Source organism: Macrobrachium rosenbergii, chromosome 11 (genome assembly GCF_040412425.1).
Source record: "Macrobrachium rosenbergii isolate ZJJX-2024 chromosome 11, ASM4041242v1, whole genome shotgun sequence".
NCBI classification, from domain to species: domain Eukaryota; kingdom Metazoa; phylum Arthropoda; class Malacostraca; order Decapoda; family Palaemonidae; genus Macrobrachium; species Macrobrachium rosenbergii.
The window spans coordinates 5,373,542-5,389,249 of record NC_089751.1 but is presented as its reverse complement, the minus strand read 5'-3'; the positions used below and the strand labels follow the sequence as shown (position 1 = coordinate 5,389,249).

Genomic DNA, 15,708 nt, shown 5'->3' with positions numbered 1-15,708 from the left:
GTTGAAGTCATGCAATATGGTACTTATTCCATAGGGTTGTGGAAGAGGTGACTGCCACACTTACCGGCCAATCTTCTTCCCCCCCAAGTTCTCTTTAAGGATGATTAACATTTAATCCTCAAGCCCTTACATAAGTAACTTCTAAAATACACACCCCTAATTCATCATACATACAGGAACCAATTTTGATACTTTTGATGCCCTGTTCAATTTATCTAGGCACATCTAGTTATTTAAATTGTTTCATAGCTGCCTTTCGTTTGGTTAACTGTAAGATTCGTATATATTAAGACGTAAGCGACTGCGTCACTATTCGGCAGCAGAAGAGTTGCACATAGGTGACTATAGGTCTAGATAATACAGTCTGCAGTCGATGCTGCACCTGTTGCTAAAATTCGCTACAACCAACACCGCGCCCACCCCAACCTCATTCAACGGCTAAATGCAAATTGAAGTTGCTGCTAGCCCTAAGAGAAATCGTAGAATGAATAACGAGGAGGTGTTGCCTGCCTGTGAGGCGTGAGGTTCAGTTCCAGCAAACAGATCCTGCACCTTTCTCCCGCTCCTTGATTCGTTTCAGATGAGGAATACCGTACTTAATGAATCTGAATACTCGATAGTGCTTCGTGTTACCCTCGCTCAACCTCTTGCGGTCAGAATTAGGTATTGTTAGTCCCTTTTCTTGTGAGAATGGTTGTTCATCTACTTCAAGGTACCATACGCCCAATCTTCAGTTTTTTTTCTTGCATAGCTATTTGCTATGTAAATGTTCACCTCTTATCACCTTTATTAGATCTGCGTCTTCTTTATTTTTCTTTTTCTCGATAGTAGGTAGCTCGATTTGCAAATCAGTTATCATCAAAGATTCTTGCGCTTGAATATCCATTCATTTTAACTGATAATTTCATCGCCCTGAGCGGCCTACATAAACTAACAGATTTTAAATGTCATCCTCCTATTATTTGTAGCAAACTAACTTCTTATCATTCCCTTAACTTCCAACCAAATTACCGGCCTCGAACAAGAAGTAGCTATATAAAAGTACTTAAGACCATCAGGTTTGCCCATTTTCTTTCTCTCTCTCTCTCTCTCTCTCTCTCTCTCTCTCTCTCTCTCTCTCTCTCTCAATATATACATACACACACCCCCAACACACACACACACACACACACACACACACATATATATATATATATATATATATATATATATATATATATATATATATATATATGCATATATATGTATGTATATATATGCATATGTATATATATGCATATGTATTTATTTTATATATATATATATATATATATATATATATATATATATATATATATATATATATATATATATATATAGTATCTGATGGTCACCTTTTACCAGAAATGCATGTAATTGTGGTAAGAGGATATTGTGGTTATCACAATTTTATATATATATATATATATATATATATATATATATATATATATATATATACTCTGTATATATATGTGTATGTGTGTGTGTCTGTTTGTGTGTGTAAAGCATTTACTACTTTACATTTATTAACGTAATTATTATGATATTTCCTTCGGTCGTTAACGTCTCATTCAAGATTGGCTTTATGCAATCGTTATTTCACTTTCTCTTCCCCTACGTATTCCAATATGTGATGTCGCCACAGGAATATTGCATATTAAGTGATTGTTATCTGCCATCTGTACCTGACTTGGGGTCACGTCACGATTCTATCGTTTGTGATCAACCGATTTTTTTTCATGCGTTATCCATCAAACGTCATTATTGATGGGAGATATCCATGGATTCTTTTCTGTTTCTTTTTCTTCATCTTCATGTTTCTCCCGTTAGTTTATAGCAATTATTTACCTTAAAGATATAGAATAAAGCTTTCTTCCATTGAAATATAGGCCTTCCTGCACGGACAGATATTTTGACTCCCTTGGAGTGCTGTTATTGGTTTGATGCTCAGTATTTTTACACTTTTCATTGCATATTATTATTATCATTATTGAAATAGTTTAACCAGACCACTGAACTCATTAACAGCTCTCATAGGGCTGGCGATAAACTGAGTGAAACGGCATATGACAATTCGAAGACAATCTAATTCACTCTTCTGTAAATTTTGTTCTGGAATCAACCTCTCTAGTGGCTCCTTCTTCTCCACCTCAAGGTTCCTGAGGCACCCAAGTCTGTTCAATGTACCAAAGTCGAATCAATAAATTCGCATCTATCAAGGCCTTTATTTTTGTGCTTTGGGGTATGGAACAACCGGTGTAAAGCCTACCCCTTGCCTCATGTGCGTGTTTTTGTGCGTGTTCATGTGTGAGCGCGCTCTCACACGCTCTTATAACATTTAACATTAAAAATACTCTTTGTTCGCGGTTTTTCTTCCGATTCACATCAGGCTGAGTAACCCTCCTCATTCGGAACCCGCTGCGGTCATTTCTGGTTTCCTAAATCTTAAAGAGGAACCAAAAGGGAACTGACTTAATGACCACCTATTGAATCTTTCTCTCTCGCCTTCCTTCTCTCTTTCTCTCTTGGATATTGGTGAAAATCTCGCTCTTTTTCGGGTTAACTGAAATTCCTGTTTGTACCATGCACTCAGCCTTCCAGTTAAAATCAAAAGCCAGCACGCTAAATTCTGCTTTTCCCCGCAATTCCTGAATTATGCAACGGAACGTGCAAGACTTCGCGATTCCGCATCAACGAAACAGACGAAAGTAGATTGATATCTGCGTATCGACTTTCGTCATGGGGTCTCACTCACATCTGTCGTCACCTGAAAAAACTAGAGACATCCTCTCTCTCTCTCTCTCTCTCTCTCTCTCTCTCTCTCTCTCTCTCTCTCTCTCTCTGTGTGTGTGTGTGTGTGTGTTCACCTCCATTTCTTCGATTTTATTTTTTTCACGTGATATCACTTTTTGTATTTTATTTTTTTCCTATTTAGGGACTTGCTTTTATTTCCTTCACGTGTTATCACTTTTTTATTTTATCTTTGTACAATGAAACGTTCTAAACCATGATGGAGAGATAGATAAATAGGCAGACAGATAAATAGATAGGCAGACAGATAAATAGTGATAGTCAACCATCTTTCCAGCCTGACATAGCCTACTCTCCTTGGGCTAAAGCCGTTGCATGACGTGGTAGCTCTTATGACGTAACTGACATTTTTGTTTTCTGATTTTTTTGTCCTTTTACTCAGTATTTTATTTATTGCATATTGATTTCATGCTTAACTTTAATTCGTCATAAATTTTGTTTGCAATGATAAACGAAAACTGCATATATAAGAACGTCGTACTGATAATGATCTCTGACAGAAAAGATAAGAAATAAGAAGCAACGTATGGGTTTCCTTGAAATAACCATTGTGCAAAGACACAGTTTGGAACAATTATTTCCCGTCTAAAACTTTAAAGTGATTATAGAGAGTGCATTCTTCTTGACACGCAGGGATAATTTCTCATAACAATTCATATACTCTGGTACACTCAAATTTAAGGGGATGATTTTTTTAACAACAGCATTGCATATAATTAGTAATAGGTGGCGTCAATTATTTTAGAAATATGAACCACAACATACCAGACATCAAACTTGGCATAATTCCTCAAGATCTGATTAGTACTTCTTATACTGTAAAGGCCCTTATACCTTCTCAGACCAACATAAACTTTTATCACACAAGTATACATGGGGTAGCTAGCACGCGAGCACGTTTACCCTGGAGTGAAATAGAGCCATTTTGCAAATTTCAGTCCAGTTTTCTGATCTTTAAAATTCAGTGCATGAACTAATACAAACAGGAAAAAAATGGGATCGTGTCACGACTAGAACTCTCTCTCTCTCTCTCTCTCTCTCTCTCTCTCTCTCTCTCTCTCTCTCTCTCTCTCTCTCTCTCTCTTTCGCAACTGGGCATGGGCACGTGCTATGACGCACGCATCGAATAGCCCTGCCCACCGATAACGTCCCTACGTTTCCTGAGTTTCTGGGGAGCGTAAAATAAAGTGAAAATAGACCGGGGTCAGATCGGGTCACGTGTCAAGGCTGAGTACGAAAGGGCAAAAGCGTGACTAAGTCCGTGCAAAAGCAAAGTCCACTGGAACATTCCTTTAACAGGGGAAAAGGGTGATACTGCATATTGCCATGCAGTTGAGAGTAGAGTGGAATTTGAAAGGAAACAGGGTGTTATTCTTATTACCATTATTATTATTATTATATAAAAGAATATTGATAGCAAAGCAATCTAAGGGATTCCTAACCATTTTTTTGTACGTCAGTCGCAGCATGCATCTTTCTCAGTGACATTTAACCATTTTTCTTTTTATGGGAGTTCAAGACCAAAAATCTCCTGTGATATCGGTGTTTGAGGATCGAAAATATAGGATCCTAATGTCAGTGTGTCTTTTAATGATTTCTTTCACAAGAGCAGATGAAAATAAATTCGATTTAAAATATAAGAAATATTGAATTTATATTCAACACATTATCATGAATGCTGGTGAAACCATTCGTGATAATAGAATTAACAGATTTAACATATTGAGAGAGAGAGAGAGAGAGAGAGAGAGACAGAGAGAGAGAGCGAGAGTTAGTTTTCGAGTACTTACAATGGAATTTCCTGCCATGTGACATTGAAAGGTTGAGGTACCAAATATTGTTTTCCTTCATTCAGTTCTCATTAAGACCAGGTTGAAGAGGAGCAGGTGGTTATAGTTGGTTACAGCGGGGTTCCAATTATCGGGCTGCCATTCCGTGACAGCCTCGGTGTCACCGGGGTTAGCGAGAAGGCCTCAAAGGCGTGGCTAAAATGCTCAAGAAAAAGCAACGTGCTTCTTTGAACGCTTATACTTTTGTCATGTTTTGTGACATTTTCTAGGTAAATCAGAATGCGTTACAGGTTATATAAGGGGATATAATGTTCCAGTGATAATGATCACTAGCAGTAAGAGAAAATTCCATTGATACTCTACACCAAACACCACCCACCAACCCAAAGAGGATTGAAAGGGAAAAATGTGTAGGTTTCCATGAAATAACCATTGAGCAAATAACAATGAAGTTTTTGACAATGTTTCTTGCCTAAAGCTATGATAGAAAATGTTAGAGAATTAATAAACGAAACTGCATGAGCCCCTATGACTTGGGGGCAGTTTTGCTTAATGAAACTGGTAGAAACAAAAAGCAAAGGAAAATAGCTGCATACCTTAAACTCACTGAAACGAGTATGGGGGTTAGAAGGCAACAGTAGCACGGGCTGTGTTGAACAAACACATTGTTGAAGAAAAGGAAGAAAACGGTTATTTTTACGAAACGCTGCCTGCCTCTCTTTTGTGTTGAAATGTCAGCAGTTGAATCATTTGCATACCCTTGCGTGAGTCACTGCAATTTGACATATATTTACATGACATCACCCGGGGATGCATTTTATTTTCAACGTTGATCAAAAGCATAAAATGTAACAATATATATATATATATATATATATATATATATATATATATATATATATATATATATATATATATATATATATATATACATATTTATATACATTAACTTTATCACATACACAATTGTTCTGTGCATTAGTAGAGTTACTAAAAGGACCTCATTCAAACTGGATGGTATCTAATAGTGTATTTATTCAGAAAAAGTTACAAGCTTTCTTGGACAAACAGTCCACATTATCAAGTATCCGTACAGTAGATACCATCCAGTTTGAATATATATGCATATATATACACATATATAGATGTTTTGTGTATATATATATATATATATATATATATATATATATATATATATATATATATATATATATACTTATATGTATATTATATATATATATTATTTATATATATATGCAATATTTTTCTAAATGATTTTATATAGTATAATGGTAGCATCCACAGCGTTCAAGCCTCTTGGATTTTGACCGAATTTAGCATGAACTCACGGCAAATTTCATTTCACGAAATATAAACTACGTTTCGCTTCGCTTGTTTTCTCAAGAATTAGATCGCGATTTCACCCTTTGGTATTTGCAGTATACTTTGTCGACCACTGCAGGTAACCTCCTCTTCAACACGAAGGATCCGACGGGCCTTTGGTAGCCTGAAGTATGAGATATTATCCCCGATTTCTAAGGAGGATTACGGCGCTTTCCTTTCATGAAGCGCAACTTGTTCGATCGCCGGTGGTCAAAAGAAACGCCGTGTAGCTTGCTGCACTATATGACCCTGACTACATTTTAACCATTCACTAACCCCCGTAAACAGCTTTTCTCTATTAACATTCGACAAACGCCCTGGTGATACATGTCCTTTCACTCTTACTAGAGAGAGAGAGAGAGAGAGAGAGAGAGAGAGAGAGAGATCGGGGATGGGAATTGAAAGTCTAGAATAAAGAAATATTTTCTAATTGCAGGAGCAAATCAAATAGGTAGCATTTAGTGAGGGTGAGGCTTCATTCCTGTATGTCTGCTATAGGTAGAGTTGCTCTTACATTAAATAGGCTACATAGAACCCACTGGCTCAAGGGTTTCCAGCTGCAAAGTATCAAAAATGAGTTACCTGACATCAGGGACCTGACACTTACGTGTAGTAGCAACAAATCAAGTGGCTGCCCTGGGGAGGGAGTCCAGTTGTAATCATAATTTCTTCCTCTCCCAGCGAGTCGGAGCAACGTTAATTTTTAACGAAGCAGACACTTTTCAGAAGTCTAATATGTTTCAGACATATTTCAGTTATCGCTGTCCATTCATGCTTACCCACTACACGCGATTAAATTTGTTTAGGATAGTTCCTTGTGTTCGTGAATTTGTGTGTGTTTTCTGATAGCAACTTATTGCATAACTAAGTCGTTCTTTATGTGCAAACTATTCAGTTTGTATCCGTAATGGAGCTTATTAAAATATTAGTTCATTAGTTCTCGAACATATCAGGGCTTTAATAATTGCTCTGTTGCTCCATTTCGCGATAAGATACAACGATAAATATGGATTTGTTAAACTTTTGACCGTATCTTTAGTCATTAAACCTCTCAAGAATGGTCTTTGATGTCAGATATTAATTTCCTAGTTTACCGTTGGTATAACTTTACCGTTACGAAAGATATTCCAACTCTTACGAACTAACAACGGAGTATAACGTAGCAAGTCACTAATACTGGCACAGATAATAATTCATTCTAAAGTCTCCAGAAAATTAGTTGCGGCGGAAAACTTGCTATCTTGTGAATGCCATTTGTAAAAGCTTCAAATATTTATTAATAAGACACCATTTTGAGATAGAGAGACAGACAGACAGACAGACAGACAAACAGAGAGAGAGAGAGAGAGAGAGAAAGAGAGAGAGAGACTTGACGAAATTTATGCATTTATGGTCATTATACTTTAATCGTTTTCTGTTGATTTCATCATCTTTTCGCAGGAGCCAAGAATATTTCCAGCTTCAAATATACAGTATATTCATGCAACGTCATGATCTTGAGCAAGATCCAGCATTACAATAATAAAATTATTATTCCGAGCAACCTGTGCCCATACTCCAGGCAGTTACATCGACCCTTTATTTTCTGCCTTTATTTCCCATGTTCAGACAATGGGCACCTAACAATGCCGAGTCCTCAGGCTTCACTTGTCCATTAGCAATCGAAAGTGGGATACTCCTACCCTCCCATTTCCCCATCCATTACTTGCCTCAAGATATTCCAATCTCTTATTAATATTCAGTCTGCATTGCTATTCTGTTGGTGTGCTTAACCCTTCCAGTCTTTCCCTTACACTTTACCCTGCAGGGATCAATTCCTTTGGCCTCTCCCGTTCCCTAATTCGGGAGGCCCCTCCCTTTCTCCTTCCTTTTGCCTCTCCCAGGCATCCCATTAACTTGGTTCAGTTTTTGCCCGCGATGCAGTTAGTTACTGTCACCTGCCATGGCCGCAAAAATCTCTCCTTTCCTGTTTCTTCCTGACGCTGTCTCTCGCTCTCTCGCGCCAAAAGCTTTCCCGCGTTTTTTATGTCAACAGTGCCCTCGAAAAATGCAAGTTCATGTTTGTTCGAAAGCTATTTGATGTTATCTAATCCCCCCCGCCGTTGTCGTTTACAACAGGGCATGAGTAGAGATTTTCTAAATCTATTGTTTAAAACTTTAATATAGTTTATGAACCTCTGTTCACACCATTTATGGGATCCGATTTATTCAACATTATATAATTCAAGTCCACCATAAGGACTGTGTTAATACCCACTTTTGCCGTACATACAGGTGAAAAGGGCGAGTTATCTAAATTCCATGGGGGTAACTAAATTGCCTCCTGGTTAGCTCTTAAAGCCATACTAGATGCATTCCTCGGCGCTTCTGATATTTTCGAAATTTATTTTGTAAATTATCATAATAAAAGATGGTAAATGATGGAAGCGCAAAGTATAACAATTTGATTTTATGAGCGCTTTATTCCATACGTGATTTTTTTTTGGCGCTTTTTTCCCTAAAAGATATTAATAACTGTAAAAATATGGTTAATAAGATATTCATTTATATTATATGAGCATTTAGTAAAAATATGGATATGTAAGTATATAAAGACTAACATATTAAACCAGAATATAGCCTAGATCATAGCATAGCTACTCATTTTTAATCATCCAACCCCACAGTTTCTTTTGGATCCCACCTCCAAAAGCCATGTTTTGAGACGATTCTAAATAATCAACCCGCTCTCTTCCGGGTGGTCCTGACCCCTCCCACAGACGCCACAGCTGATAGCCCTAATCCTGTCCAGCGCCCTCGGACTCGCTTATCCTATGCAACAGGTGGAACTGGACCACGTCGAGCCACTGCAGACTCTTTCTACCTTCGATGGATACCAGTTTGGCAACAACTTCGGCCCCGACGGTGTCTACAGGTACGTTTTGTTGTGCACTTCACTCTCTCTTCCTTGACGCACGCACAAACTTTTATGACTGACCTGATGTTACGATTGTGGTACCTTTTGCCAATAACTATAACTGCCTTGCAAGTGGTTTGTGTATCTCTCTCTCTCTCTCTCTCTCTCTCTCTCTCTCTCTCTCTCTCTCTCTCTCTCTCTCTCTCTCTTATATTGTCTTATATATATATATATATATATATATATATATATATATATATATATATATATATATATATATATATATATATATATATATATAAATATATATATATATATATATATATATATATAAATGTGAATGTAACTATATTTGTAAACTTGTATGTAAGTAAACTTGTGCTCTATAGAAATCCGAACCACTTGACCGATCTAGACAAAATTTTGCAAGCAGCCCTCATTTGACCCAAGGAACGTTTTTGCCTAGGTTTCAAACCTGTACCCCTGCCCTCCAGGGTATCTTATTCACTGCGAGTCCCGGCAAAGACCCAGCCTTGGGATAACACTTTGGACTGATGTGAAACGTGGAGTGTCGGGAACTTAGGTTCATACACTTTCATACTGGCCATGCAAACTAGGGAATGGGGCTCTGCAGTGGTTGCAGGCCGACGTGTGACACACTCAGTGTCGGGCCAAGTAATGCAACTGGAATTACTGCCACACTTAGAAAAATTTCACTGCATCTCCTTTGAGCTCTTTTGTCGTGTAAAGTATGTGTACTGTCACTGAAAATGCTTTTCTTTCCTTTGATTCATAATTCTATCTAGAATTCATTGCTTTAAATAAACATGTTAATCAAAACCACATCACATGTTACTTTCTTTTTAAAGTAAATGATCTACTTTCATTCAGAGTTTTCTCCGACAGTGCTGAGTTTGTCAGCTAGTATATGTATATATATATATATATATATATATATATATATATATATATATATATATATATATATATATATATATATATATATATATGTATGTATATATGTATATATGTATTTGTATAGTGTATATATATATATATATATATATATATATATATATATATATATATATATATATATATATATACTATTTATATATACTATATATATATATATATATATATATATATATATATATATATATATATATATTAGAAGTACTGCTTGTAATATTTACAAATGGGTATAAATAAAGGAAATGGTGAATGTATCTCTCTCTCTCTCTCTCTCTCTCTCTCTCTCTCTCTCTCTCTCTCTCTCTCTCTCTCTCTCTCTCTCTCTCTGATGTATATTTTTATATTAACATAATTTTATAATTATGCTCTGTCCCTCGTGCATAGCAGCCAGCACTTCCGCAACCAGAATCAAAATAAATCAGTTTAAATAATCCCACAGTGACCGATTTATGTTCGTTAAATCCAAGAAGACGAGGATATGAACAAATGGTTATTCTCCTCCTACTCTCCCTGGATCTTGTCCACTGCAAGCGCCCAGAAGCGAAGAGTTACTGCATCATCCATTACAAAAGATTACGGTCATTTCAAGCACTGCAAAGAACTTTAAGCGCTTCCTTCATCTTGCATTTTCATTGCCGGCGATTTTCGTTGGTGCTTAATATCTGTTTTTCGGAGCGGGGAGAATAATACCCATTCCTTTCAAAACTGGTTCTGAAGGGAAAAAGTTGAAAATCAAATTTTCGGTCTCAGAAGTAGGAGGACGGTGATAACGCGCTTTCTCCTCTGCCTTTTTTTTTTCAGGCCTTCCTTTTTTCCTCTTTATGAGTCTTGCGTTGCCGGAAGAATGTTGCTGGGGTCATCAGAGCTGCTGCTGAAGACTGATATGAAATGTTTTATAGACTAAGATGAAATAGAAGCGAAGGTTGTTCTAAAGTAAAACTTTTAAGTCCAGTGAGTATGCTTAACATCTAAATGAACAGATTAGGAGTATTTTATACATCACAGTGCACAATGTACATGAACGCTTTTAATGAAAACGAACAGAAATAGATCGACAAAAACTGAATACACACGTACCAGTCATTTCAAAGCCAGGCATGGTTCTATACGATAATGAATGCAAATTCAAAAGACAGCAGCAACTTCTATATACAAACGTTAAGGAAGCATTATCTTCGTAGGCCAAGCATTTAAAGCCAGTTTTAACGCCTTCATGAAGCGTCTCACTGTACGGCAAGCGGAATTTTGTGTTAATTATCTTTTCTTTTTACCATGTCTGAAAGACGGTTCTGTTCATTAAGGAATTATTTTTCCACAACCAACTGTTATGAAGGCCTTTAAAGAAAGAGTGCTTTTACCTTTTCTCCAACATCTTCCATTCTCAAGTCCCAAACTCTTCTGATAATTGAATTTTGTAACACGTTACGTTTCCTTCACTATGGTGGGACTTTTTGCTACGCCTGGATCGTCTTTACCTGGACGCAAGCATTTCCTTTTACTCTCACTTCCAGACGAGTTTTTTTTTTCGGGCCTCTTTTTCCTTTTCTTCAGCTTCTTGTTACGGCATTTATAGCAACTGAAGCAAGAAATGCAAAGCCCTGCCTATTAGGAAACCAGTTTTCAAGAGATTTTCAGATAATAAGGACGGAACGCTCTTGATATGATATCTTTTTCCTAACTGATAACGATGCCTGCTGAGACGCCTAAACAGCTAAAGTAAAACCACTTTCTTCTTTTTTCAGCGCTATAGGATGGAGCAAGGTCTTCTCACTCGTCTTTGAACATGGATGACGTCTGAGTTTTGGTGAGACAGAATGAGAAAAAATTAACGATGCTGTCGAAGCAGGCATTAAAGCACAACCACTTGCTATTTTTTTCCACAAAGACAGTTGTTCTTTGTGTTCACGTGATGTTTTTCACTAGAGAATTCATCTGATTGTCTCTTTTCTAACCAGCAATTCAGATGTTTTACCATTCATTACACCCCATATGGTTTAGATTCCTAAAGAAGTCTTTTTAGTGTTTGCCCTCATGCAATTTAGCTTCTTTCCGCTGTAGGACTTTCACCTGTTAACCATACGTCAGAGCGCCAAATACCAGACCATCTGATAATCTGCCTTTGTATGACCTATCGTGCACTGCGGAATCCAATGTATTTTTGGAGTGAGTAGGGGAGTTTGGTCTCTACGGTTACCCTCAGGAGATGTGTTATGTGGTTGACCGGTACCCAGGAACTGGTCAGTGATCTGTTTAGCTTATTTCCGTTACAGTGCGCATTTGACCTTAGCAACAATGAATCGGCATTGTTTAGAAGGATGTTATGTAACGTAAGAAAACGTTGAAAAGATTTTGAGGACTCTGAGCCCAGAACTCAGCTTCCTCCAATTTTTTTTAAGTACTTAAGGCAATCATTTGTTCGACGGAATTTCAAAGAGGGGAAAGTGTTCTGCAAAAGCCATTTCCTATTTGCATATACAAATACTATTCTGTTTGGCTGTCCCATAACATTACTTCAACAGTGACTGGCAATTTCTGCTTTCAGGTTGTACTTTGTCTCTCGATTTTTGCGATGTTTCCTTTTTACCTACTCTGGTTTTCGTAATTGACAGTAAGAAATGTACGTAGAGAGAGAGAGAGAGAGAGAGAGCAGAAACGAAAGAGAAAAGAAACGCTATAAAGACAGAGGGAATGTAAGAACAGAAGAAACATAGAAACAGAGATGAGAGAACAATAACGAAGGAAAACAAGTAGAGAATGCAAGATCAGGCTCTGTTATTGCTCTCACTGTGTTATCTGCTCGTCATGGCAGCACGTTTTCCGAACACCTTCAGCGGCAGCAATTTTCTTTTATAGGCCCCTGTACCCGCAACCATTTCGGAGCTAAACGCTTCCGTTTAATGGACACCTAATGGTTTTCTCTCTCTCTCTCTCTCTCTCTCTCTCTCTCTCTCTCTCTCTCTCTCTCTCTCTCTCTCTCTTTATTCTTTAATGATGACGCCTCACTTTCTTTCCTTCATCCTTTTGATGGTTAAAATATTTTTTTTTCTATCCATCTATTTCTGTGACATTAAACATATTTCCTCTATCTTTCCATTTCTGCAACACTAAAGCCTTTTTCGAAGTGGACAACCCATTAATATTTTTAAGCATTTATTGATTGCGCATGGCGTGGAAAAGTACGCATCACCTCTGATTACTCCGATTGGTGGGCTATATTTATGCAAATTGGTCACTGTCGAGGTTAACAAAAAGTGGATTGGTAAACCATGTCTAACAAGTCCTACTGGAAAGTAGCTTGGAACCTGGCAGGCAGAAACGTGACAGGTAAGCTGTTTCCCCGGCCAGAGATAACAGCGATGATAAAGCTTTCCGTCATGAAACCGTTTTTATTGCCACTCGTTAGTAGCAGACTTGTCTCCCAAGTTAAATGCGAAGAGAGATTGTCTAATACACTGCTGAAAATCTTTGTTCCATAATGACGATGAAATAAGTTCAAAGGACCATCGATCTGAAAAACAAGCTTCATTAGAGGAGATTACCTATATACGAGAGAGAGAGAGAGAGAGAGCAGAAAGAAGGTATAACAAGTCAGAAATAAAAGTAGATCAGTCAATAAGTGGATAAATATAGAGACACTAACAAAATGTTCAGAATGTATATTCCGCTATTCAAAACTTCAGATTTCCTTTAAGTAGCATCTGCTGCTTTCCTGTAATTCTTTATGCGATTACTCTGATGATCCCGACCAGAACTAACCTCTTGACTGTTTCATTTCAGTTTCTTTTACCTCCTGCCGACCAGTTCAAGATCGGAACAACGAACAGCCTCAGGAGAGGTGAAAGGAGAATACGCCTTTGTGGCTCCTGAAGGCGACGAATTTGAGTTCCGCTACAACGCTGATGACGAAGGTTTCCGCGTGGAAAGCAACGCCCTCCCTGTACCACCCGAAGACACAGACGAAGTGAAAAAGGCTAAGGAAGAATTCTTTGCTGCCTACCAGAAAGCTCTCGAGCTTGCCGATTCGGAGGAATCAGACGAAGATTCCTCAGAAGAAAACTACAACAACTCTGATTCCAGCGAAGAAGAAGACTCAGACGAGGACGACTCAGAAGAATCAGACGAGGATTCAGAGGGATCAGAAGAGGAATCTGAGGAAGAAGAAGAAGAAGAAGAAGAAGAAGAAGAAGAGGAGGAAGAAGAAGAGAAAAAGAAAGAGGCTTCACAAGAAGCAGCACCTGTTATCTATCGTCCAAGTGGTTTTGGCCGTAAAATCCAAAGGCCTTACCCTTACCCATACTCTCGGTGATATGCTTATCACTGATTAGCAGGTTCCTAAAACCCATACTCATTTTAACAGTATCCAAAAGACTTAACGATGAAACTAGTGTTGTTGCAATGATCCTCAGTTCCGAGTCTCGTCGCGTTAAAATGCTACTGGCTCAAGGGTATGCCACCTTATTTAATTTATAAGAAAGAAAAGAAAGAGAAAAAATATATATACTGGAGAAATCCAAGCTTCTGGTGTGCAGTCAGGACAACACGTTCTTGTACATCTTCATAAATTCTAATCTATGATTCGTTTAAGGTTTTCTTAATATTATCGAGACTGTCTTAATCCACTCCAACATTCGATTATGCTAAAGTAGTTACCTGCCGATCTATCATTGTTTTTCCATAATGTTTCCCACAACTATGGTGCTTTCATGTTTTGATGTACGTCCTTAGTGTGCTTCTACTGAAAGAAGTTTTTACTCAACACTGTGATTATTTATTTCAATATTGTCATTGAATGATGAATTTGCAGGTATTCCGTAAGGGTGTTTTCTGTTGCTACGAAAGCTGAAATTGGGTTTACCAAAAGACAGTTTCTTTGGATTTCTTTGGATGCCACATATTTCGTCATCTAAGTTAATCAGTATACTTCACAGCATAGTGCCCCTCCTTACTAACTCATTTCAGACTTATCAGCTCATCCAAAAAGCAATGCAATGCAACAAAACCCACCCTCAAATTCATGCTTAGCAAATGGAATGTGCCAATGGATTAGAGATTGCTATCATGTACATTATTTCTGTCAGACTCGAATAATGACTTACCGGCCTCCGTAAAGGGAGGCTAACCTCTTGCGACCTGTGACTGTCCTTCCTATTTTCTGTTATATGCTTTAGGGAAGTTGCTTTCTATTTATAAGTGTACAAATAATATTGTCCTTCCCCATTAATGTGTGTGTGTGTATATGCTTCGCTCAGATACTGAAATATATTTTACTGATATTTATATTTTTATACACATCAATGATACAGTGCGCTGCGAATAAAAGCTTCATTGAAACGATGTGGTCACTGCAGAGATTTCTGTTCTGTGTTTAATTCATCCTTTTCAGTGTCCATGAATTTTAAGGAAATAAATTAGAGGGATTATTTGATAAAGGATTGTCATGTGCTGTCCCATCCCGTGTTAAATAATGACACTAGGATATTATGTTTTGACTAAGCACTGACAGTCCAAGTGTGTCCCCTTGATGTAACTCATAACAGTCGACTAGCTTCGTTCACTAATACGGTCAGTAGAGGCGCAGCTGGTTTATGGAAGGTCTACAAATTTGGTCATAAAAGAGAGAGAGAGAGAACGCAACATAATCTAGAATAAAAATGCTTCGTGTATATCAGATTCAAAAATAAAACTATTGTTTCAACGTAAACCCAACTAGAGTAATCAAGATGTTTACAAATTCACAAACATTATCAAAAAAGTTAATTCAGCTTCATTCTAAAAAACGAATACGACGAAGACGAGAATTTGCTGAAATGTGGAAGAGGTGCTGAAAGTGAA

General features: G+C 37.5%; 1 protein-coding gene across 5 annotated transcripts in view; it reads left to right on the top strand.

The window, feature by feature from the left end:
• LOC136843104 (nucleolin-like) overlaps positions 1-15,231 on the top strand; it is a 225,109-nt gene extending 209,878 nt beyond the window's left edge. For all 5 annotated transcript variants that reach the window (XM_067111104.1, XM_067111107.1, XM_067111106.1 and 2 more), the window contains 2 exons: positions 8,765-8,919; positions 13,654-15,231. In XM_067111104.1, the coding sequence (XP_066967205.1) occupies positions 8,765-8,919; positions 13,654-14,182 (684 nt within the window). In that variant the 3' untranslated portion in view covers positions 14,183-15,231. The remainder of the gene's footprint in view (positions 1-8,764; positions 8,920-13,653) is intronic.
• The last annotated feature ends 477 nt before the right edge of the window (positions 15,232-15,708 follow it).